At 42.8% G+C, this 24,441-nt stretch overlaps 4 protein-coding genes across 5 annotated transcripts; 1 reads left to right on the forward strand and 3 right to left on the reverse strand.

Annotated features, from left to right (window-relative positions):
- Nucleotides 1-127: 127 nt before the first annotated feature.
- Nucleotides 128-6,139, reverse strand: LOC311345296 (E3 ubiquitin-protein ligase XIAP-like). 2 transcript variants are annotated; one of them, XM_084469655.1, is made up of 8 exons: nucleotides 5,994-6,139; nucleotides 3,575-3,851; nucleotides 2,320-2,920; nucleotides 1,935-2,034; nucleotides 1,709-1,787; nucleotides 1,410-1,446; nucleotides 1,076-1,249; nucleotides 128-850 (listed from the first exon to the last, which is right to left on the reverse strand). In XM_084469655.1, exons 2-8 carry the CDS (start codon nucleotides 3,812-3,814, stop codon nucleotides 660-662), a joined length of 1,422 nt encoding a protein of 473 aa, XP_084325781.1. In that variant the 5' UTR covers nucleotides 3,815-3,851; nucleotides 5,994-6,139; the 3' UTR covers nucleotides 128-659. The 2 variants fall into 2 exon arrangements, with proteins under 2 accessions (XP_084325781.1, XP_084325780.1); XM_084469654.1 differs by having other exon boundaries at nucleotides 1,076-1,252.
- A 256-nt stretch (nucleotides 6,140-6,395) lies between these two features.
- On the reverse strand, nucleotides 6,396-10,216 carry LOC311345298 (uncharacterized protein). Its single transcript, XM_084469657.1, has 5 exons — nucleotides 10,043-10,216; nucleotides 9,832-9,930; nucleotides 8,931-9,077; nucleotides 7,228-7,394; nucleotides 6,396-6,973 (listed from the first exon to the last, which is right to left on the reverse strand). The coding sequence occupies exons 1-5, from the start codon at nucleotides 10,154-10,156 to the stop codon at nucleotides 6,820-6,822; spliced, it is 681 nt and encodes a 226-aa protein (XP_084325783.1). The 5' UTR covers nucleotides 10,157-10,216; the 3' UTR covers nucleotides 6,396-6,819.
- Nucleotides 10,217-10,408: 192 nt separating this feature from the next.
- Nucleotides 10,409-11,887, forward strand: LOC311345300 (NTF2-related export protein 2-like). The gene is made up of 4 exons (XM_084469659.1): nucleotides 10,409-10,503; nucleotides 10,618-10,704; nucleotides 10,836-10,980; nucleotides 11,676-11,887. The coding sequence occupies exons 1-4, from the start codon at nucleotides 10,489-10,491 to the stop codon at nucleotides 11,858-11,860; spliced, it is 432 nt and encodes a 143-aa protein (XP_084325785.1). The 5' UTR covers nucleotides 10,409-10,488; the 3' UTR covers nucleotides 11,861-11,887.
- Nucleotides 11,888-11,975: 88 nt separating this feature from the next.
- LOC311345292 (long-chain-fatty-acid--CoA ligase 4-like) lies at nucleotides 11,976-22,139 on the reverse strand. Its single transcript, XM_084469651.1, has 15 exons — nucleotides 22,075-22,139; nucleotides 20,461-21,075; nucleotides 20,175-20,352; nucleotides 19,734-19,843; nucleotides 18,400-18,538; nucleotides 18,064-18,214; nucleotides 17,653-17,776; nucleotides 16,750-16,821; nucleotides 16,454-16,593; nucleotides 15,963-16,135; nucleotides 15,338-15,412; nucleotides 14,543-14,731; nucleotides 14,239-14,353; nucleotides 13,599-13,756; nucleotides 11,976-13,302 (listed from the first exon to the last, which is right to left on the reverse strand). Exons 2-15 carry the CDS (start codon nucleotides 20,815-20,817, stop codon nucleotides 13,145-13,147), a joined length of 2,139 nt encoding a protein of 712 aa, XP_084325777.1. The 5' UTR covers nucleotides 20,818-21,075; nucleotides 22,075-22,139; the 3' UTR covers nucleotides 11,976-13,144.
- Between the last annotated feature and the right edge of the window lie 2,302 nt (nucleotides 22,140-24,441).

Here is a 24,441-nt window from a genome sequence, read left to right on the forward strand (position 1 = left end):
TTATTTTATAAATGTAATTAAAGATATGTATGTATATTGGTAAGGGTGTACATTAAAAAATGTGAAATTATGGTTCATAAAACGTCCCAATTCCAATTGATTCCAAGAATTAACATTTCAGACCAGATGATTTATTAGATTTCTTTAATTTGAAAACCACAGTTGCATGATGGGAGTTAACTGATTACATAAGACAAAACAAAGCCTTTATTTATTTATTACAAACCAAATTCTCTTTGTTTTAACATATTTAAGTCTACAGATATTGACAGATTTAAAAAAATAAACCCAGCGGAAGGCACATCAGGTAAAAAACATAAGGAAAGTGTCCTACTCCTAATTAGTGTCATCTCACGCATACATGGCATACCAAATCAAAGTTTGCCAATCAGCTATATAGTCTATATAGTCTATACATTATATAAATATATATAGAACAGAAGATTTTCATTATGAAAATATACTCTGCTAAGAAGCACAGTAGGCTACCCCTTACACACACACACACACACACACACACACACACACACACACACATTAAATATTAAATCTATATACATATAATTTTCAAGAATATATATTAAAAATATACAACGTTAACAGAACAGCATTAACATGGAGGGAGTCAGAGAGAAAGAGAGAATGGTTGCAGGGACTGGTTAGGCGATGTAGGTCTTTATCTTCTGAGTGATGGAGCCACAGCAGATTGGACACTTGCTGAGGGACTGGGAGCACTCACTGCAGCACACTAGGTGGCCACAAGGGATGAACACCATGCTGATGTCTCGGTCCATACAAACCTTGCACTGCTTCTCTCTCTGAAGCCGCTCGAGTACATCACTTGGGTCCTCTTGTGTAAAAAAAAGAAAATCAACAAAATCCTTATTCATAAATAATCACTTTCATTCTCTTGGGATGAATCGGATTTATATATTCAATTAAATCACAGCATAGATGCTATACCACAATCATACATTATTGGTCTTCCGCGTGATAACAAAGGAGTTCATTTTGAATGCTTCTTTGTTTACACTATGGACCTTGGACCACTGGTCACACCCTTGAAAGCACACACCTTCAGACGTGGCATCGTTCGCGGGGCTGCTGCTGTTCAGACAATCTTGGACAAGTGCTTCCACGCTGGGGTATTCCGATCCCGTCCTGCAGAGTTTATCAAGGATCGTCCTCTCCACGGTTACGGGGTCCAGACCCATGGCCAAAGCTGCCGCCGCCATCTCTGATTTGAGAACTTCTGGGGAGGGGGGGGGTTGACGATGAGAAAAGGGACGCTCTTCACTTCACCCGCACTTACAAATGCACCCAAGTGCCAAAGCCAACTGGAAAAGCTTTCATGGCAAAGATAACATTGCAAATGTATAAATAACATCTCAGTGAATCAGACGCGTTACCATTCTGTTGTCTTGAAAAGCCATTCTGCGATGAAGCCTGGAAATTGGATACAAACAAATAGTATATTGACACATCATTTTAAATATCAAATAGTCTTGTTAAACAGATGTTATGTCAGATGGTGATGCACAGAGAACCTGTCAAATCATCTAGATGACTGCAATTAATGGCTTACACAAACGAGAAACCGGAATGAAACGCTCTGGGTAAGCGGCCCGTCACACACTAAACAGATCCCTTATGGTTTTGACCTGAGGGTGGCCAATCTTTGAATGCATGAGTGTTTTTAGCTGCTTACAGCTCCATTCCGTCGCGGCTCCTGTAGCTGCACTTGATTGACAAAGTCCTGTCCCTTTTCTGACAGCAAGAAATGGCATCTGTTGGAATTTAAAAAAATAAGCTAAAGATTAGATATTAAAGAAAGATTTAAGAATATGACAAAATGATCTATGGATGAGTGGACATTGATGTTGATGTGTGTGTGTGTAAATATATATATATATATGTATTTATTTATTTATTACCCAGGGTAGTGTTTTGCGTGTTCCATCCAGGGGTCTTCGTCAGGTAGCCAGTTTTTGACCCCTCCCCCACATCGGAAACAGATGACCCGGTCTCCACCTCCTGCAACAGGGCACATTAATTACTCCTTACTTTGTCTTTTTTGTTCAGCCACATTCAAATACATGTAAGCACACACACACACACACACACACACACACACACACACACACACACACACACACACACACACACACACACACACACACACACACACACACACACACACACACACACACACACACACACACACACACATTTAATTCATCGATCAACAGTTAAGTCAAGTATTTCATTGCAGTGCCATTGGGCTGGTTACTATTTGGAATGGCCCTTCATAAGATGTACCTGTGCTGTAGAAGCCCGCTCTGGCCAGCATCCTAGAGTCGATAGGGTGCTGGGTCCCTGCGTAGCTCTCCAGTCTCTCCTGAAAGCTTCCCATTGGCATACCGGGGCTAGGCTGTGCTCCACCACCACCACCACCATCACCACCACCAACACTCGCCCCCAGCTCCACCCTTTCCTCCTCCACCTCGCCACCTCCCTGGGACGGCACGTTGCCCACATCGTGGCCGAGGATAAAGAAACAGTTGACAAAGTGTCTGGAGTGCTCCCCCCAGGCCGTGTCCCCGGCCTCCCAGCCCCCCAGCATGCCGCCGCAGCAGAAGCACTGCACCCGGTCGCTCTCCCCCAGGTAGAAGAGGCCCGCCTGGGCCAGCGTGCGGGGCCTCACGGGGGCGCTGGAGGGCCAGGTTTGGAACGTGTGCATGCGAGCGTCCTCGCTGCACATGTGCGGGACCTTGGGGTACGTGGTCTCGTCGACCACCTCTCCGGTCCTCAGGCGGTACTGCAGGTCTTCCTCCTCCTCGCTATAGGGGGCGCCGTTGCTGAACAGGCCGTGTGCACCGGACCGGTGGGTGCAGCTGAGGAACTGGCACGAGGGAGAAACCTTCAGGAAAAAAACAGAAAACGGTGATGAGAGGGTGATTCAGCATGAGAGAACATGAGACGGATCATATCAACCAACCAGACATGATGACCCCATTTCTTTTTTCATTGAAAGAATTCCTGCTTGTTGCATTGCTGGACAACAGATGTAAATTAGCCTTGTGTCTATAATCTGGCTCAATTATATATTGTGCATTGTCCCTGTCAAATAAACGTAAATTGCGAAAAACGGGCAAGATTAAATACATTCAAATATGATCTCTAGGGTTTGCTGTTCTGTAATTAGGTCCAATAAAATAGTTTTTGAATGAAAATCTATCTTCCATGTACAAGAAAGTATGAACTATATGGAATGGAAGCTTATTATCATCATCATCATCATCATCATGAAATCCATGATAACGACCAAGCACACGAAAGTTTGTTAAATTATTATGGTAAAGGCGCAGTTAGGGATAGGTGTTGCTTGTATTAATTACGTAAAAAAAACAACTCACTTAAACTCGCTATCGCCTACAAATTCTGGCCTATACTGGAAGTATTTTTCGCCATCTTCCAATTGAATAAGTTCACAAAGACTAATACATTTGCCCCTCAATTTCTATTACTATTGCTCCTAACCTTTGATTCAGCACCCCCAGACCCCGTGCATTACCTCTTTGTGTCTCTCTACCGGCCTGTCCCCTCTGCACCAGTTCTCCACGGTCTTGCTACAGCTGAAGCACTGGACCCGGTCGGCGGGGCCGGTGAAGTAGAACCCGGCCCGGGCCAGCTTCTCCGCAGACACCTGCTCGACCACCTCTGAGGACCGAAACGAGTCCACGCGGTGCTTCATGTGGGACCAGTCGAGGTAGCCGTCCGACTCCAGCTGGCTGTCGGGTGCAAGGTGAGCCATTTCTAGCTATTGAGATGATGACTGAGACAGAAGGTATCTGAATAGAGAATGGAGAAAAATGAAGGTACTTTTGGTTATCAGGACTAGAAAGTACCATCTGCATTGTTTGGTTTATTTAAATGACAGTGTTTTCCCCACATGCATCCAGCCATGGTGCCCTCTGGATTGTGACATTGTCATTACGAGAAATATTGACAGAAAGGTAGCGTTCTGCTATAGAAGAATAACAAACACATGCTACTGTAGTTGGCGCTCAGGATTGGCTTTATACTAAATGTAGGAAGCATAAAGAGAAAGTAACACAACAAGTGACTAAATAATGACAATATTTAGTATCCCACATATTTGATTGTGTAGACCAGAAGAAAAAATTATGAATCCAATCTCATAACTTCAAATAAAAAACTTTTGTCAGAATTCTTAGACAACCATTATGTTGATTCCGAAAAAAGGGCAAACTTTTTTTCTTGAAATACTTGAAAAAGTAACATTTAACTCATTTATTGTCTACTAAATGGATACATAACACATATATAATATACATAAATATAGCCAATAATATATAGACCAGTGGTTTAGGACTATATCTTTTAGTAGCCTGGACACCACCCTGATCACGTGGGCTACATTTTGTCAATCAAGTTTCAGTCTGGACCTCCGGCCGCCCACATGGATTTCCAAAAATCATCATCATCATCATCATCATGTGGTTGATGACCTGGCCGGGCGAATCAGGGTCTACGTCTGATGGTTGTTGATGTATCGAGTCGAGTAAACACAGCCATAGATAAAGTTATAACAGAAATAAGCTCAATGTCAACTATGAAACAATAACAACATTACTTTGCACTAGCGGAGTTCGGCCATTCTTTCGATGGGAATGGATAACTGAATCAATGGCTGAAGGAGTTTGAACTCCATCGATTTAAATGGAAGTGGGCGGCCAGAGGTCGACCGACCCGGCCGGGTGGCGAAACAGATTGGGAGGTCAGGTGATCAGGATGGTGTCAGGCTTCATAATGTGGAGGAAGCACTACTGTCTATCCACAGGCTGGTGTCTCTGTCCCTGTGGCTTTAAGAGGAACCGAGTCACATGGACGGGTCGACTAAATCCATGTGCAGGGCGGGATCGCGGTTGATGAAAGGAGGGTTGTTTGGTATGAGTGGGCACGCAAATACACGCCGCGCAAAAGGCATGCAAAAGGTGTAAATCATAATCGTAAAGAAATCCCAGATTTAAGAAGTTGGCTATATCACCTGGGCGCCAGCATATAATTAACTTAAGCCCTTCATAGGTTTGGAAATAGCACGCTGACGATACACCTCCCAACTGTCAGTCGTACATTTGCACAATTAGTCAAGTCTCTTCAAGTACACGGGGCGGGCCCGTTCTTTCACCTTCATACAACGTTCTTTTATAGGGAGTAACTGCTTGACTCATTTAATGTTATGATGCCGGATATGCAAGGTCGGGACATTGAACTGCACTTACTAATCTGTGGACTATGATCATAAACTCTGCCCATCCGTTTCAAAGACAAGTGAAATTCAAGATACATTGAGATCTAGTATGCAGTAGGTAAACAACGCAAATTAATAATTATTTTTCGTTTTGTTTAGAATTTATTTTCTAGTTATAAAGGTAACGCTAGTTCTAGAATAACAATGTAGCAGATGGTCAAATGAGATTAAGGGATCTTGATCAGTGTCTACATTTTTACTAACGTTAGTTGATCAGGTTATTTATCCACCTAAAGCGATCTAGTTCTGGACCGATCGGAAGATGTTTCATAATATATCACTGGACAGTGTGAGGTATGACCAGTGTCACCGACCCCCCTATTCTAGAAACGCTCACCGTGTATCTGAACAATGGTACAATAGCCAACCGCAATGTGCTTCTCAAGGTAATCAAACCGTATCCATGAAAACGGACGTTTGGACGGGAGGCTGTTTAAAGTAGTCATTATTACTAAAATAGAATAGCGCGGTACTACAATGTTACGACAAAATGCTTCTTGCGACTGACAATATCGTAGTCAAAGCGAAACCATAGCTGCGCTATGGCGGAAATGCCCTAGTAGGCTGCTGCTGCTGCTCCGCGGAGCAGAGCAGAGATAGCCTCCCCCAGCTCACTTACGGCAGGGCTAATGCTGGGGTTTTTAAGTCGCGGACCTACCTTCCGATTTTCAGGAAGCCAGCTGCAGAGTCAGACCTTATGTTCAGCTAAATGTTGTCTCAAAAGAGACTTTTTGGACAGCCCAGTCGAACTATGTACGTTACGCAAGGGACGTTCTAGTGACGGCGACAGACGTGGGAGGGGTCTGTGGTGGAGCTCCGGTGATTCCTGAGGTGAGGTGGAATTGGTGTTTCCACTGCGTGCATATTGATAATAAAAACCACTAGATCTTAAAAAAAAAAAAGATAGTGGGCGGCCTTATTAATCACAGACGGGAAATTACGATTTGTATCCTCAGCAACGTAAGTAAATCGACCCAATGCTCAATTACTAGAATTCATATTGTGGTATAAATAGTTGGACTGGACTTTTGGATGAAAAAAGTCATTGGTAACATTATCCAGTGAAAGCCAGGGGGCAAACAATTTATTAACAGGAGAATGTTCAAAGCAGGTTAATCAGTAGAAAAATAGAGTAGTCATGTAGCAAACATTACGCTATTGTATTAGAGATGCACAACTGAATCAAATAGGTATGCATTAAATGTAATGGCTATTGGAATAGTGATATCCCAAAGCAATTTGTATGCCTTTGACTTGATAAAAAATAAAATCAATATTTACAAATGTTTTCAGTTGCTTGTGGATTGACTGCTGTAGTAGGCTGTTCACAATTGTGATCTTAAATGTTAATGGTTCTTTCGAGCGAGCGAGTGATGAGTGAGTGAGTGAATGATGGCATACAGTTCCATTAAGCCTCTCTCATCACTGTGCTGGAAGTGAAATCCCGACTGTCTAATAGGAAGATGATGGCTGAGGTGGAGGCGTCATCCTTCAACCAGGCGCTGGAGCATGGAGCCCAGGCCACCCCTGGCTATCTGGACGGGCGTCTTCTCCTCCTTGTTCTCAATGTAAATACTGGCGCCGTGCCCCACCAGTAGCTTAGCAGCCTCAACGCGTTCTTCGTCACACGCCAAGTGGCTGGGCAATAAAAAGGGTAAAAAAGAGAGCAAATTATGATCAAATGAACAAACAAGTTTAGGAATCACATAGCGAAACACAGCTGTAAGTCTTCTCAAAAGGTACGGCACATTGGAGGAGGCATAGTTTAAAAAATAGTTTTAATTGCTGTTAATGATGGCTGCTTATGTTCAATTAAAGTGCACATGATGAAACTTAAGAAATATTTCATGTTCTACAACCACACAATGTCCACCACGCTCAGGTTCCCTTACAGCGGAGTGTTTCCCTCAATGTCCTGGATGTTTGTGGAGGCACTATGCTCTAGAAGCAGTGTGATGAGCCGGCAGGTGCCCTTAGAAGAGGCTCTGTGGAGTGGCGTGGAGTGCAGCTTGTCCGTGGCGTTGGGATCTGCTCCGTTCTCCAGCAGCACCAGGGCTATCTGGAAGGAATAGTAGAATATACATCTACTGATATACTAAGACACATCATCAGCCATGGAACCTGGGGTCATTGGGTGTTTCAGGTCTTCTCAAGCAGCACCAGGGCTGTCTGGAAGGAATGAGTGTCACCGGAAAGATCTACTTTAAGTCACAGCTACCGTACAACTAAATGGATTATTTAGGTTATAAGGTGACTGGAATATATGACTTGTAAATAACAAGCCATTTCTTTATCACACCTTGTGCCAAAATAATGTAAGGGTCGATCAACTGCTTGTTAACACAAGATTAACATTTATCGTCCAGACCTAGTTCCAAATTTCTAAGAAACGTGTCCCCTCAGTTTCGGTTTAGATTTCCTTCTAACGCCCCCGTGTATGGGCCACTGGCCCTGACATTCCATCCTGTGACGTAGCACAGTTCTTGGGTAGCCCCCTCTGTGTATCTAAACACACACTCTCGCTATTCATAAGTTCATGAATCCATTTGAATCAATTCTGCTTTTTGAATTATGGGGAAATCTGACTGTAGGAAGCGATACTATGGTTACTGTTGTACTGTTTAACTTGAGCTTTCAGCTTGCAGTAAATTCCAAAAAACTTAATTTATAACAAAAAATCCATCATGAAATATCCCCTTTCCATTCCACCCCACACAAAATGATGGGCCATCACTTCAGAAGAACATACCATTCAGGGGTGTGGCTTTCTTAGCTGACTAAATTTGAAGCATTATCACATTGAATGATATAACTGCGTATTTCCTACAGTCAGGTGTGTGAAATGCATCACTTCCTAAATAGTTAATATACGTCATTGGATTTTTTTGTTGGTGATACTCGACTGCATTGACAGGACAAAAGAGAGTTGTAATACTGTAACATGACTAAATCAAGATAAATATATCTTAACCTTGGCTAATGAAAACTTAGTTTGGCCCAGTCTTGCATGAAAATGAAAAATGCTTCGGTAGTTTCCCACCCAACGATGTGAAATGACATTGTCATTACGGGGAGACAACTCAACAATTACCAAAGAAAACATTACAACCAACATAATAACTAACATTACAATGGGCGGATGGAGCAGAGAGGGATATGCTCGGCGCAAAGAAAGTTAAATATTTTTATCTGTGTGTTCATTGTAGACCTACATCATTACCTTTTATTTTTCATTAATCAAATGGGATTTATAAATTATTTAAGTGTGTTACACTCCATGTAACACATGTACTCCATGTACTTGCCATGGCTTAATAATGTCCACTAGATGGCAAGTGATAAATATATTACATTATAGTATATTACAGACAAAATTAGTAGGTTGCCATGAAGTTCTCATGTGAATGTATAAAGCAATCAATATAAAACACTTGTGATATAAAAAGCTGGTAAAAATGCATCACAGGTTAGTAGAGAAGAAACTCGGAAAAGCAGCGTCTACAGTTTGTGGTATGCAGTTCCTCAATAGCAGTAGAGAATATTTTAAATACGTGTCATTTCCTAGAAGAGAAATATGAATGAGATTTGATCTGACCTCATATCTGTCTTTAGACGATGCGTAGTGCAAAGGGGTGCAGCCATTCTGATTGACCGGGTTCAGCTGAGCTCCTTTGGATATCAGGGCCTTCACAATGTCCTCTCTGCCTGCTGATGCTGCGATGTGGAGAGGCGTCCAAGAGGCCTACAAATGTGCATAAACTTCAACAACACCACACTGGTCTTACACTGTTGTATTTGACTAGTGTTTTTTATTAAGATGTTGTTTTGACAAGCGACAAATCCGTACTTCAAAAGCATGAGTTTTCTCCTTAGACGGGGTTCAATCCTACCAGTGTATAAAATCTAATTGCCGTTGACAGTGTTTGTTTTGATAGGGTTATGAGGTTGGATCGGGTTGGACCTTCCAAGAACAGCTCTATTCTACGGCTCAACACTGCCACCATTAGTCGAGTGAAAGACACGCATGCAATTTATTTTCTGGGGAACTTCTGGTGGAAAAAAAGATAACTAATAATTTAAAGTAGTAGTTTATTTGAGTGCGTGTCTGAAATGTAGACACTTTCTTGGAAACCATAGGTAAAAGCGAGCTCTTAAATTAATATGGTGTTGCCACTTTGAAAGGGCAACGAGATAGTATTATACCATGGTGGGTGGGACAGATGGCCGTTTAAGGAGAACAATCAAGCTTTGAAATTGCCTGAGAATTTTGTTCTAGAACTCACGGTTTGCAAAATACTGTCAGCCCTCTATAGAGCTAGGTCTCGCCTAGTGATGGCCATTATTATAAGAAGGTTAGCTGCTTAAATAGTAAATAAATACACTAACCATTAATAACATTGCAAATAATTTACCCAAAACGTATTAGTTTAAATAATATAAAATCATTCGCTTTAAGAATACACATTTTGCCCACTGAGAAATATCTGCAACATTACATCATCTGGTAGATTCACTTCCACTCCCAGATCAAGAAGAAACTGCACAATATCGTCGTGGCCCGCGGAACAAGCCCAGTGCAGGGCGGTCCTCTGGCCCTGAAAGGCACAACCACATGTGGATTACATTCAGAACTTTCGATATGACAAAGAACAAATAAATAGAAATCCATGTTATCGATGGGAGTCGAACGATGACTCGTACAACTACCTGGTCCGCTTTGCAGGCGAGTGTCCTGTCCGTTATAATGCATTGCCTCACTTTGTCCATGTGGCCTTCGTAGGCATGATTACAGATGTCCACGTTTGATACTGAACCTGCCATCTCCCAGTGTGCGTTTAATCAAACTATACCGATACTAAAACATAACGTGAACTACGTGAAGCATGAAATACGAGCGATGACTCTGGAAGAGAAACATTATGTTTCCGCTCAGGGTACACGACTTTTTTTTATGCCTTCAAAGTAAAACACCGTCACTTGCTTCGCCACCAGCCGAGCCACATTTCGACGCGTCTACGACTTTTAATTTGAAGACGAGATTGTGGTGCTCCGGGTGTAGTATGTTTTAACAGATTGTGGTTGTTGTTTCACAATTTAATGAAAAGAAAAGAAACAACTTATCTCCTGAAGAACAACATTCAAAGTCTGAACCCATGGCGTCCACACTGGTAACGTTACGTGTATTTCCTCGTGGTCGGAGTGCGTTTGGTTCCACATACGTCAAGCTACAAACATGTATTAATAAAACATGTATTAATAAAACACATGTTTCAAATCCTCAGGATTTCAAAACACATGCTGACCAGTCGTGCAGGTATGCAGAGGAATTCGTCAACATTTATTATGACTGCATGGACAAGAAAAGGAGGGTGAGTTGTGGGGTCTTTTCTATCTACGACGAGTCGAATACATCCATGAGCCGACTCGCCTTGGTGGTCGGAACGCTCATGTGATTGTGTGCATACATTAACTTTTTGGATTTGCTTTTGATTTAACACAGAATCTAACCCGCCTCTACCTGGACAAGTCCACCCTGGTGTGGAATGGGAATGCAGTTTCGGGCCAGGATGCGCTGAACGAGTTTTATGAGACGCTTCCATCGAGCGAGTTCCAGGTCCACACTCTGGACTGTCAGCCCGTCCATGGTGAGAAGAACCATTCGTTATTAGAACATTTCTGCTGAAATCAGTAGAACGTAGCCCACGTCATTTTAAGGAATATTCAACACATGTTGACTATTGTGTAAAGACGTTTATACCTTCGGTGAATGAACCGCAGTCGCTCACATCACAAGGACAGACTGGTCCCATCGATTATTTTCCCAACTTCATAACCCATTCTTAATTTTTCTTGACGGAACACTAATTGCTAATCTCATTGTAGGTCTAACCACATAAGGCTGCTGTTTTTCAGCTAACCAAAACAATGTTTTAAGTTTATACGTTTTCAACACTACAAATAAGTATAACAACTATAAATAAGTATTTATAGTTGGACATTTTCTTTTGTGTGTGAGATAAGTTCATTCATTTTGGGTAGTAGCTAGCTACACTAACATCTCAAATTGGCTTTAAAGTAATTGACGGACCAGGTATTTGCGTGGTCTAATTATCCATCAATTGACATCAAAATCTTGCAGTTGAGCAGACATATCCATAGACAGAGTACCGACCATATAGTAGTTATCCCTGCCTTACAGTTACTGGTAAACATTTACTCAGGCACTCATTTTGATCATTCTGCACTGATAGTGTATACAGAGTAAACAGCCTACAAATGTCTTTTTTGTCTTCTTTTTTTTGTTAACTGTTTTTACTGTTACTGTGTTTACTATTTACAGAACAAGCTACCCAGGGCCAGACAACGATACTGGTGGTGAGCTGTGGAGTTGTTAAATTTGAGGGGAACAAACAGCGTTTTTTCAACCAGAACTTTCTGCTAACGGCGCAGGCTACGCCGAATAGTGAGCAGCCCGTCTGGAAGATTGCCAGTGACTGTTTCCGTTTCCAGGACTGGCACAGCTAAGCTTTTCTTGGGACATTTTTTTATTTGCTTGGATACCTCTTTTCCCCCCCATCTGTAAGGCTCAACATACCGACATTGATTATGCCTTTTTATTTTAAATAAAATAAGCCACAAAACCGTTTACAAAATGACATTTATTTACCAAGTTTTGAACAAAGCATGGGCTCCTAATGATGGCATACGTTTAACAGCACAGAACAACCCATTTGAAAGTGACTGATTTAATGTACTAATTCGATAAAGACATTTAATGTCTTTATTGAATTGTTTACGATATTTGGCAGAATTTCTGAGACCAAAGTAGCCTTCTAATTGAGGTATAATCTGCATGAAGCTGTATTGTTATACCAGTAACCACCGTAGCTTATGCCAAAAACAAGAAACGCATGCTAATGGTTAACCTCAGAGTGCTTGTACTTAAATAAATAATTTTAAGAGCTTGGCAGAACAGTTAAACGGATGTACTTAATTCATAAATAGCCCACTATTGGCCAAGTTCAAATATTAAAACATTAATCTTCCTGAGTCCTGTTGAATCCTATACATTTGGTTGGACATTTCCAGTGTATTAGGACAAAAACAATGCTTAAAAAGCAACTTCATGGTTGGCAAGGGAAACACAACTGGAAAGCATGGAGAGGAGACATGAGTCTACCAGACCAATACTGAATTACTAACCCTACTTGACAGTAAGACGGTATCACTTGTAAACATGACATGTCTTTTGAGCCTTTCTTGTACCATGAGTACGATTGCAAAATTACATTTTTTGGTAACTTAGTGCAACCTACTTCTTCATGACTAAACATGGGCACTGCTGCAGACAAAAAAGGCACAGAAACGTCAACAATCCACCACAGCAAGAGCAATGGACACCTTGAAATTAAATGTAGGGATGGCGTGAATATCTAAATGGAATAAGTTAGAACGGTTAAGCAAAAAGCTACACACAAAAATGTAAATAACTTGACATGTTAGTTACAAAGATTTTCTTCAAAGGATGGCAGTTCAGCGCTGTCATCTGATATCCTTCGAATTGAACAAGTGGTTCTGTTGGGATCTAGTTTACCGGGGGTGGAACCTCTCGAAACTAGTTGATCTCAAATCACAACATCGAAGAGCAGCACTGCTTATCCAGCGACCACTACTACCTACAGAGTTTTTATTTATTTTTTTCAAATTGCTGAAGACCTGAAATGCTCTCTTGAAATATTATGTACATGAAATTAGTGGCATTATGGCATCAGAGTTGCTCTGCTGGAGATGAGGGCGAGAGTGGCACACCTATTTACCCCCGTACATTCTCTCTATCTGGTGGAGATAGTGGTTCTTCAGCTCTTTCCTCTTCAGCTTGAAGGCGTCTGTGACCAGACCCGTCTCTGGGGTCCATGGCTCGGGGCTCAGGTGGACCTTCATGGGGGTCTCGAACCTTTGCATTTTGACTAGATAGAGGAGAAGAGGGTATGTAGAGTGAGGGTTGGGTTCAGTGATGTTCATCTACACCTGTCACACAGGTGTAGATTGGCTTTGACATGTTGCATATTGTATCCAAAGCACTTCTGTTTCCCTTTATCAAAATGCAAAAATCAAGGCACATGCAAAGCTGTGTAGCTAAAACCGAACTTGTGAAAAAGGTACAAACGATGGAATGGCGTGACATAGAAGCAAAAAAAACCTCTGCAGCTAGGCAAGCATTATGCATCATCGGTCAATCTGCAACATGTAAACTATCCCTTACTGGAAGCAGCAACCTTCTTGATCTCATTCAGAACATGTCTCTCCATGTCTGGATGGGTACAGATCTCTTCCCAGTTCCCGACGATGCCTCTTTGCATGGCTAGTGCAGTCAGCTGCTTCTGGTTGGGCACCACAAAGCTGATGACGTAGTTCTGGTCACTGAAAATAAACAGATCATTTTTACATTTTACGTGATCATTTTCACATCAGTTTTACAGCTTATGAGTCATAGTTTTACATAGTCATGCCCCGGACTGGTAGACTCTGTCCAGCATGCATCCAGGTGGACACTCCCACTAGTCAAGTCCCAGAGCAGGAAGGATTTGAAACGGCTAATCACACCAACACCTGGTGGTACAATAGGGCCCCCTTTATAGTGGTATCCAGGATATCGGGAACCGATAAAATACAAAATATACAGTATTCCATTGTATATTGTTCACAATAAATAATCGACTCATATGAGACACACCAATATTAGGTGGATAATGAGTTTGAGTTGGAGAAGGATATTGAGTTGGACCTCTTTGCAGAACCAAGTACATAGTCGTATGAGGTGGTGGCAACACATTTGACAACACATCATGGCGGCAGGCTGTCACTGCATGGCAGTTCCTGGGACGCTCAAGAAGTTAACTGACCTGTTTGCGTAAGCACAGATGTTGTCTATGAGGTGACAGTTCTTCAACACCGACTCCACTTTGCCCAGAGATACGTACTCCCCGGCTTGCAGCTTCACCAAGTCCTTTTTACGGTCTACATGGAACAGCACAATTGCATTCATTGTACGTTAGCACTTACGGTGTACCCGAAAGCCGTATGCATGTCATGAGTATGAGTACTTGAAAACAGTTTTGGTGTTGAAAACCAAGCATCAATGGTTCTTTATGTGCCCGGTCATCTGAAAGGGCGAGTAAAGGGGGGGGGGGGGACGGTCATACACACCCACTATCTGGAGGCAGCCGTCAGGGTGAATTTCCCCCACATCCCCCGTGCAGAACCACCGCTGGCCACTCTCGTCCACGAAGAAGTCCTGATCGCCATTCTCGTGCCTGTAGTAACCCATGGTTACGTTGGGCCCACCGATCAGCACCTCCCCTCTGGGGTGCGGCATGTCCTGTTTGGTGTAGCCACCTGTTCAAAAACAGTTGATTAAGTGACTGGTATGTGGGCCTGGAATTCTATGCATGTGTGTAATGTAATTTAGTACTTCATTTAAGCAATCTTCTCTACTTGAAGCACAGGACTTCGGAACTCGGCGCAAGCGCCTCGTTCCTACGGCTGTGCTTCGCGTACCAATAATGACATTCAAGAACGCCATCTCGTGTAAGATTGTGATTCAATAACACAAGTCATCTTCATTATCAACAATATTGTAAAATATGTTCATATTGTGGGTTAATTTGCCCTCAAATTCAAGCTTTCTGCCCGAGTTCATCTCCATCAGAAAATAGTTCCTATAGTAACGATAGCCGACTCTTGGTCAGTTGAAGGTTGTTATGGAAACTAGGCTCATGAAAGTAGTTTCGGCTAGTTAGTGTAGCGATACTTTCTGTTATTAGGCACAATCTTTTTGTCCGTTCTTTCACCAGGCATTTAAACACGCTTGAGAATGGGAATTGACCAATCAGAGTGCTTGCTTAAACTTGCGTGTTATTGAATATATCATCATTATACGCATGCAGTGTGTGCGGTGATCATGTGACCCCTCATGTGACCCTTTGTGCGTCTTCTCAATACCTTCTGCCCAGTCTCGGAGTCGGATCTCACAGCATATGAGAGGGGAGCCCACTCGACCGGTGCTGATGTCTGCAACTATACAATGAAAAGAAAACACAGCATCTTGGGTGTTAGAAACTGTGCCACCACACTCATAATCTGCTGCTTGATTTACAACCGAAAGGTTCTTGGGTTCGAACCCCGATGTACCCGTTTGCATCCTTGAGCAAGGGGCCCCTAACCCCTACCATCTCCTTCATTACAGTATCACTTTGGTTGAAAGTGTATTCAGAGTGTTGTGGAGTGTTTGTTTGATAGATTGTTTAAGCAGCCTCACTTGGCCCAAGTCCGGTTGATTGGATTCTAGGGCTGGGTGAGCCTGTGGTGCATTCAGTAATAAAGACAGGTTAAACCAGCCAACACTCATGAACACGCATGAAACGCTCTAACCCTCGAATAAAAGGCTTTTATTAGCGCGTTGGCAGCAAGAGGTTATTAAATGCACCACAGGTATGCAGCCGCACCAAGCCCCAGATTCCAAATCACGCCGACTCAGTTCCAGGTAAGGCTTCTTGAACCAGCCCTCCCACACAGTCAACATTTCTGAACAACATTTTTTTTTTACCGAGATGTCCAAAAGGCTTACCTTCTGTGATGGTTCCTGCTCCACAGGTCTCGGTGAGGCCGTAGCCCTGTCCCACGGGACAGCAGAAACACACGTTCATGAAGCGCTGGGTGACCGGCGACAGCGGGGCGCCGCCCGAGAGCATCATGCGCACGCGGCCGCCGAGCAGCCCGCGCACTTTCTGGAACAGCAGCCTGCGGAGACGAGACGAGGGCCTGAGTGGCTGAGCGGCTCGGGAGCCCGAGAACAGGCTTCAACCGCTTCCTTTGTTTACACCAGGCACTGTGCGTTTGTGTGTGTTTGCATTAATGTATGCGCGGCTGGGGCATTTGTTTATATGTATGCACACAAGTCATTGGTAGGCCGACAGGCTGGACTTTACTGGCAGGGCAACAGTATAAATAGAGTCAAACAGAGATGTAGGTGTAGGTGCGTGTCTGGTGTGTACAGTAGAAACAGCGGAAAACCCATCTACTGAATGTAAATGGGAAAAATAATGGTTGGGTGCTTACGCATTGCAGAGGGGGGCGTCGTAGCCCCTCCTGATCTGCTCCAGTTTGTAGTTGTAGCCCAGCGTGAACAATGTGCGCTGAATGAAGCTCATCTCCTGCACTTTACTCATGACGTTCTTGTTGATGCGATCCATGATCTCCTAGTGAGGAGCAAAAGAAACCAAGATTAGAGATGATGGCCCCCCGAGTGAGGAGCACTCAGAGAGAAGCGCTCAGGAGGAGATGGTGAGAGGAGCACTGATGGATGGATGGTGTGGATAACACAGACGGGGGGTCACGACGTGAGGGCTTCTTACTGGTACTGCAGCCATCAGGGTCGGCCTGAGGACGGATGAGTCTCCTTTGCTTCCCTTCTTTATCTTGGTGGACTAGATATGAAGAGGAGAAAACCCATCAAGATACGATTCTCACACACACACTTAAATGAGGATATGTATTGTACAGTTGTTGGGAAAAACAGTCTGTCTAGTTACTTGACCAGATAAAATGAGACGGAGAGGTAATAAAGTCTGTCAGAACACGGGCCTTGGATTTATTGAGTAAAGTAGCAAAGGTAATACTGATTCATAAAGCGTGAGAGATCGAATATCCTACGTCCCCTAACAGCGCTGAGGTCGTCTGGAGGTTCTGCTTCGGAAGAGCACGCGTGATCCGGTGCATGTGAAACTTATAGTTCTTTCCTAGCCAGGTGTGTGTGTTAGACTTTGTGTGGGTTATCGAGGGTTCTCTTGTTCTTGAGCCTCCGGGTTGTTGTATCACACAGTCTTTCAGTGTGATATGTGTGTCCCTTCTAACCAGCTGTGACTGACAGGAGGGCTCGAGGGTCATCTTGACCCTCTTGAATGTGTGGTGTGTTGTGTTCGTTAGGTTTGGACCCAGAGTTGACTATATTCGTAATGTAATGTATCCGTAATGTATCGGTTATTTTTGCCCATCACAGTCATGTCAAATATTGATAGCACTATTGATATAACCTTATATAACTTGTTATTTTTCCTGCTTTGGAATCATAACTTATAGTGTGTTTTGAAAAACATAACCAGGGATAGAGATCGAAAATGATCCTTGGCTAGAATAACCATGTCATGCACTGTTACGGTTCTCTGCCTTCTCCTTGACGAATAAACATCGCAAAATCTGCTTGTGATTATGAAGAATATAACCCATGCATCATTGGAGAAGTGGGACAGCAGGCTTACCTGATCGGATAGTGTCTGTGGGGAAGAGTAGCCGACTCTACACCCGTATGTCAGGCAGGAGATCTCCGCAGTTATTTCCAGAACATGAGCCAGGGGCAGGTAGGCGATGTAAGTATCCTTGGGCCTGGTAGGAAAACAACATAACTTGTTTTCCTTGTCAACAACAAAGCAAATGTACTTTTGCTTTGTTGTTACGCGCAATCAGTATTGTTGACAAATTGTAACGGTCATAAACACATTAGCCTTTCTAAGAACTGTTTGTGAAACATGTGATGTTTTGTTTGGTTTTTTTTGGGATAAAGCTGCGGGAATCAGTGAAAATAATCAAATTGTGAAAATAATCAAATTGCAAAAAATGTATGTTCCATTTCACAGAAGATTTGACATTTGGCAAAATCCTACTATTCTCACCCGAGCCCAGGGATGCGTTCGCACTGGCCAGTCATGCCGGCGATGATGTTGCGGTGGATGATCATCACGCCCTTGGGCCTTCCGGTGGAGCCGCTGGTGTACATCACCATGGCCAGGTCAGACGGCTGAGGCTGCACCACCGGCAGAATTACTGGAACACGGGGGTAGGACAGGAGCCTATTAGGTCAAGGGTGTCCAACTCCCCCCCCACCCTTGCAGTGCCACACCACACATTGCTACCTGGTCTGTGGGAAACACTGAGTATTATCTGTGTCTCTGGATATATGAAAAAAAACAAGCCACCCACAAGGTCGAAACCTTTGGTCAAATACTCACGGTTTTCAGGCTTTTCCCCCAACTGGCGGACACTCTGCATGCTGTGCATGGTGAGCCCTGCTGGGAAGCCTTCTGTGCTCACCATCTTTTGGTCCACGTAAATGATATGCTTCAGCTTTGGGATCTCTGATAGCACATTCTGGATGAAGAGAACAATGGGTTTTACAAATATATGCAAAAATGTGCTGTTTATCTATTCAGGTTTGAATGTAAATATCATCAAAACCTGATTGAAGATAAAGTCACTAAAGACACAATAAAGCACGCATGGCAAACTACACTGGGCTGTGGTCATAAAGAGGATCTAGTAAAAAGTATTTGTATCATGGTGGGATGCATCTATTTTCTGGCCTTGGAAGTCACATGTATTTGCTAGGGCTAGAAACCACTACTGAAAAATTTGATCAGTGGTACTTTCGCCAAAAAAACTACTACAATATTTTGTCCTCCAACCCACTCAAGTTTTTGTGAAAGTTGTAGTTTATCGAATTTGAAACATCATTCCTGTGCCGTCACTTCCATTGGTTTTACAAAAACCAAGTAACAAAACCAAGATAATATTTTAAGCTTCAGAGAATACAAATATTGCTTTTTACAGTTGACATTGTAATGGTTTTGCATTGGGTTGATTATTCTGTTGATTTAATCAATTTGGATTTAAAAAAACAACGGAAAACCTGGTTGGAGGGCCATTAAAAAATTAGCAGGATTTATTAAAAACCTGACAGAAACCAAGAAGAAATGTATTTGTTCATCTAAGATGGGAATTTAATTTGAAACATTGTTATCTCATGTACCCTGGTATAAAACTATAAACCCAAGTTGATACATGTCTTATTCATGTCTTTATCTATATAAAAAGGTTTCAAAGTGCTCCTTTGTACCGGCAGCCAATAGGCTGTACAACAGTGCCAACAATTTATATGGTCTATGCCGTGTGTTTTGTTTGCCCTGTTTGTTGTTGATTGTTCTGTTTTTTCTTGTGTTGTCCTTACTTTAGCATTTATCTTAGGGTCTATTTTTGTTTGCATTAGTACTTTTTTAATTTTAAATTGTATTGTCATTTTATCCTGTGTTAGTCCACTGCTGCTGGGCTGTTGCAACAATCTCATTTCTCCTATGGGGGATTAATAAAGTTGCATCTAATCTATTACCATTGTCATCATTATATAATGATATCTAAACCATATTTCTGGAGCTTGCTCTCCACTACCATGCTGGTGTTCCTAAATGTCATTCATTCTACATAGATATGAGGACATCATGATGATGTTCAGGTTTTCACGCCAAGTTGAGCATTAGATCTCGTTAACATCAACTGGTACATGGCTCACCTTGAGTTTATTCTCTAGTAAGTCAGCGCTGGTCACAAGATGTGTGACGCCGGTCTCGTTCAGGCCAAACGCCACTGCCTCCTCACCCAGGGTGGCGTAGAACGTCACCACTATAGAGTGAACCATACAACAACAGTAATCAGCTGTAAGGCCTCAATTATGCATACTGATTACACCATGACCCACAAGTTGCTGTAAAGTCCTTCCTCATGATTAAGCTGTTACCCCCATTATTGTTGGTCATCAATGTCACACTCAGCCCACTTTACGCCCATAGCCATTGTGGGAATGTCAATGTATTAACTTACCCGTGTATGTGCCCCACACAAGACTTGAATTAAAAACACTGATGCAGAGCAGTGTGACTTGGGGGGGGGGGGGTGTTTATGTGGTCACTTGAGGGGGATCATGAAGACCTGTATTGGTTTCAGCGCTACTTACGGGGGAAGTTATATCTGAAGCATGCCTGGGCTGTGATCATCCACTCGGCTCTGGTCTCGCAGAAAATAGCCACCGTGCTTTTGGGCTTCTGGCCCAGAGCAGCAAGCCCGCTTCCCAAATGACAGACCATGGTGTCCACTTCCTGGTACGAAAGCCAGCGATACTCGCCCAAGATAAGCTGAAAGGAATATAAATCATCATATTTCCTCCTTTCTTTTGTTTTGTTATACGAACAATCAACGCTTGATAAACAACAAATTGGAGACAAACAAACACAGAGGCATACCTTTTTAAACACTTTTCCACTGGGTTGGACCTCATTTTCTTTACTCAAAACATCCCTGGTGCCGAGGCAGTCGGCCTGCCCGTAGCGCTGAACGGCGTGCTCAAACAGCTTGGCCAGGGTGTCCTTGCCGGGCAAGTCTTCTCTGGCCAGGGAGTCGAAGCGATCCACGGAGCGGTACGGCCCCTCCCTGTTCCCCGAGGTAGTTCTGGCCTTGGTGCGCATGGACCGGGCCTTCTTCGTCCCAGCGTTGGTCATGTAGTACCATGGAAGGAAGGAGATGAGGGAATACAGCCACACCAGGAGATGAACGGGAAGCAGCAGGACGGAGTGCAAAGCAGAGTCCACGGACAGACCCATAGCGCTGGCTCAGATGGTCTGGGGGGGGGGGGGGGGGGGGTGGGGGATGTGGTGGAGGTGTGGAGCGGGAGGAAAAGGGAAGAAAAGGCCGCTGGCTGTCTAGTTTAAGAGGAACTAGTCTAGTTTAGGGTGGTCAAGGGGAAATAAATCCTGAGGGTGGAGCTGATTGAATAACGGTTGTCGTTGATGTTAAGTCATGTTAAGATCATCAGCTGGGATGAGAAGAGAAGATACGATGACCTGGAATCCCATTCACTCCTGAAGAAGCAAACAGACGAACATGTTAAGAAATCGAACTCTAGGACAGAACAAGCATTACTAGCACAGTTCCAGAAGGTGATCTGATGAGGAGATTAAATTAAAGGAGATAGATGTGAGTTTTGGCCTGCCTATCTCAGGCGAAATGGACTTGAGCTGCTATTTTTTAGTTTTCCATTCAAACTAATGGACTGGCTGACAGAGATATCTTTAAACTAGTGAGCCCAACTGACTCGCAAGAAGATATACTTAATGATCAGTAAATTATTGTATCTCTTAAATCTCTTAAGGGGTCACCCCCCACTGGATGGCCGGAGAAAGTACACTCAAACCTTAAAGCACAGGGTGACCTCAAGAGTTAAAATGGATTAGTTCCAATGAGAGCTTCAAATGAGTCCCCTGATAGCAAGCAATACTTATAATTATAAAAAAACTTACTTCCGAGCATACACTTATTCTTAAGAAGGACGATAGACTTGACCAAAAGGGATACCAGAATACATATATATATATATATATATATTATTTTTTTTTTTTTCAATAAAAGATCCGCACAAAATCGACCCGTTATCAAAAGGAATACTTTATCGTTTGTTGTTGGTCTTTATGGACGCGAATAACCGCTTGAATGGGAACGCTTGTTTAATGAATCCAATGAGTCACTTCCATCCAGCCTTTCGTGTCAATGTTCTCCACATTTTAGTCAGAAAACAAAATCCCAGAATTTGACGGCCTTGATAAACGACATATGTAACGTAAAAGCCCCTCATCCCGATGACAGTGGGGGGGTCATCACAACGCAGGTACACGTTGCTTTGGCACATAGCAGCTCCGCTAGCACCGAAACAATCACTCCACCATGTACACACTAGTGTTACTATTGCTCTTAAAGACAGGACCCCCCGGTGCGCATTTCACTTCAATGGTCCACCGTAGAAACACAGTTACAATACGAAACTAAACGGATACCCTGCTCGCTGCCCATGAGCACATCTTTACCTTAGGTAGCCTCTCCCGGTCCAAAGCCCCGTCCTGACAACGTCTCCGCTGAGTAGAGAAGAATGACCGAGAGTTACCTCTCCAGCGCCACTGGCAACACGGAACTACTACGTCATCTGATTCCATATTTCTGGACCAATGGGGGAGCGGAGCAGAGCCATCTTCGTGCGGCTGACGACACAGCCCCCCCCCCCCCCCGACCCCCCACCCGCTTTTTTTTTTTTTACGCTGCGTTACTATTGGACGCGATTTTTGCTTTGTAGGCTACACGCCGTGGATTAAATTATGTTTGAATTATGTATAAATTGGTGGACAACTAAAACGACATGCCTGTGTTTTTGCTCCAACAACATTTCGTTGTTATTCTGTAACAATGACACAATAAAACTGAACTGAACTGAACTGGAACTTATTGAAAAAGCAGAAGATTATTATACTTAATATTGGGCGAAGTCACAAACAGATAGCCTACTTGTGTGTCCACCCTCACCCGTGAATTAGTTTTAACCTTTGGTTGATAAACTCAGACAGATAAATCCTATATAACATATCGAATATATCCTAAACGTGCACATCCATTCAAATATTCGTGAGATTAAATGGGTCAGCATCTTCTTCTTTGTCCAGGGTTCCGCCAACATGCATACATTTGAGCAATGACACTGAAATAATTTAGAAATACAAGGGGGGTTAATTAGCATATAAATATATGAAGAGTTTTCAAGAAATATGATAAGAAACAAATATTTTACCTAGAAATTAAAACACAATGAATAGGTAAGCAATATCTGAACGCTGGTTCATTGCCATGTCAGATTCAGACACATTCAGTTATTCAGTAGGCTAGTGTAGTCTTTTCTAAACACGTATGGCTCAGATGGCATAGCTACTAATGGTTGGTTTGAAGACTGATTCAAACCAACCATTATTGACACTTAGGCTAGCCAAGATGAATAGCTATTACTAAGAATAACGTATAATGTATTTCAGGATAAACAATGATTATAACATTAAAGATAACCATGATTCATTTTATTATTTCGAGTAAATACGCATATCTTTGTATTGCCTGATGCCAATAATGGTATAATCATTCATGCCATTGCCAATTGTAGTTGTGCTTAATCAAAAAAAAAAACATCATTATGATTATTATGACGCTCATCATAATTGTGGTGCGGTGCCCGCTCCAGCGCTTGGTGCCCTACGCGCAGTGCGTGATGGACGGCTCTGGTGAAAGCCCAAAAGAAACGACAGTGGTCCGGATCCAAGTTTATGATCCGAATACATTACGCGTTTCTCGAGGAATCTTTTAGGAACGTATAGAGCGCGCTCTGGTGGTTGTGGAGGGGTTCCGTCTCTCGGTAAAGACTGACATGCAGTATGCACAGTGTTGGGATCGCATTGCATCTCCTGCAAATAATAATACATACGAGGTGTATTATTCATTATTTCCTATATATTTGTTCCTTTCTTGATCAATTATTTTTAAACTGTGTTTTATTAACTATTCAATTTGTAGCAGGCATATCTATGTTCAAATAAACATAAGCAGCAGACCACTAACAATGTTTGTATTTCCTTTCAGCAGAACGTACGAGTTTGTCAAGAAGGTTGAGTCAAAGTTCTATTCACACATTGTGGCCTGCAAACGTCGTTAAGAGGCTGTATTGTCGAACTGTGATCCTCTGTGTAACTTTCTGTCAATGGGTGACTTGTTTAACTCACTTGGCTATATTGGCTTAACGTTCATTGTTAGGATCTGTCACTAGATATGATCTATCATTTATGGAAATCGATGTCATAACACACACACACACACACACACACACACACACACACACACACACACACACACACACACACACACACACACACACACACACACACACACACACACACACGCACGCACCCCATCACACAATAATATAATAATCGCAATGTGACATCATCAAGTGCATTTTAGTGGAATATTCTATTCAATGCTGCATGCGGTCATCAATTGCTTTTAAATAAAGACAACTTACAATTCACAGATGCACAAATGCCTAACATTGGGCCTACAGTGAAGCGAATACATTTTCAGATCTATAATGCCTTAATATCAGGGGCGTATGAGTAATTTTGAATCTGGGGGGGGGGGTAGAGAAATGATTGGGGGTTCGGGGGCATGGTCCAACAAAAATATATATATTTGCACAATAAAGCACTTAAATTCTAATCATGTTGTCACCAACACGAGTCACATCTCCAAATGAATCCATTCCGTGTTCATTGAGCGAAAGTAGCCATCTCTCTGGAAATCCATACCAGGTTTTGCCTCAGTTCAAAAGTCACATCTCCAAATTAATCCATTCCGTTTTTATT

Source organism: Micromesistius poutassou (assembly GCF_964030765.1).
Source record: "Micromesistius poutassou genome assembly, chromosome: 6".
In the NCBI taxonomy this organism is placed as follows: Eukaryota; Metazoa; Chordata; class Actinopteri; order Gadiformes; family Gadidae; genus Micromesistius; species Micromesistius poutassou.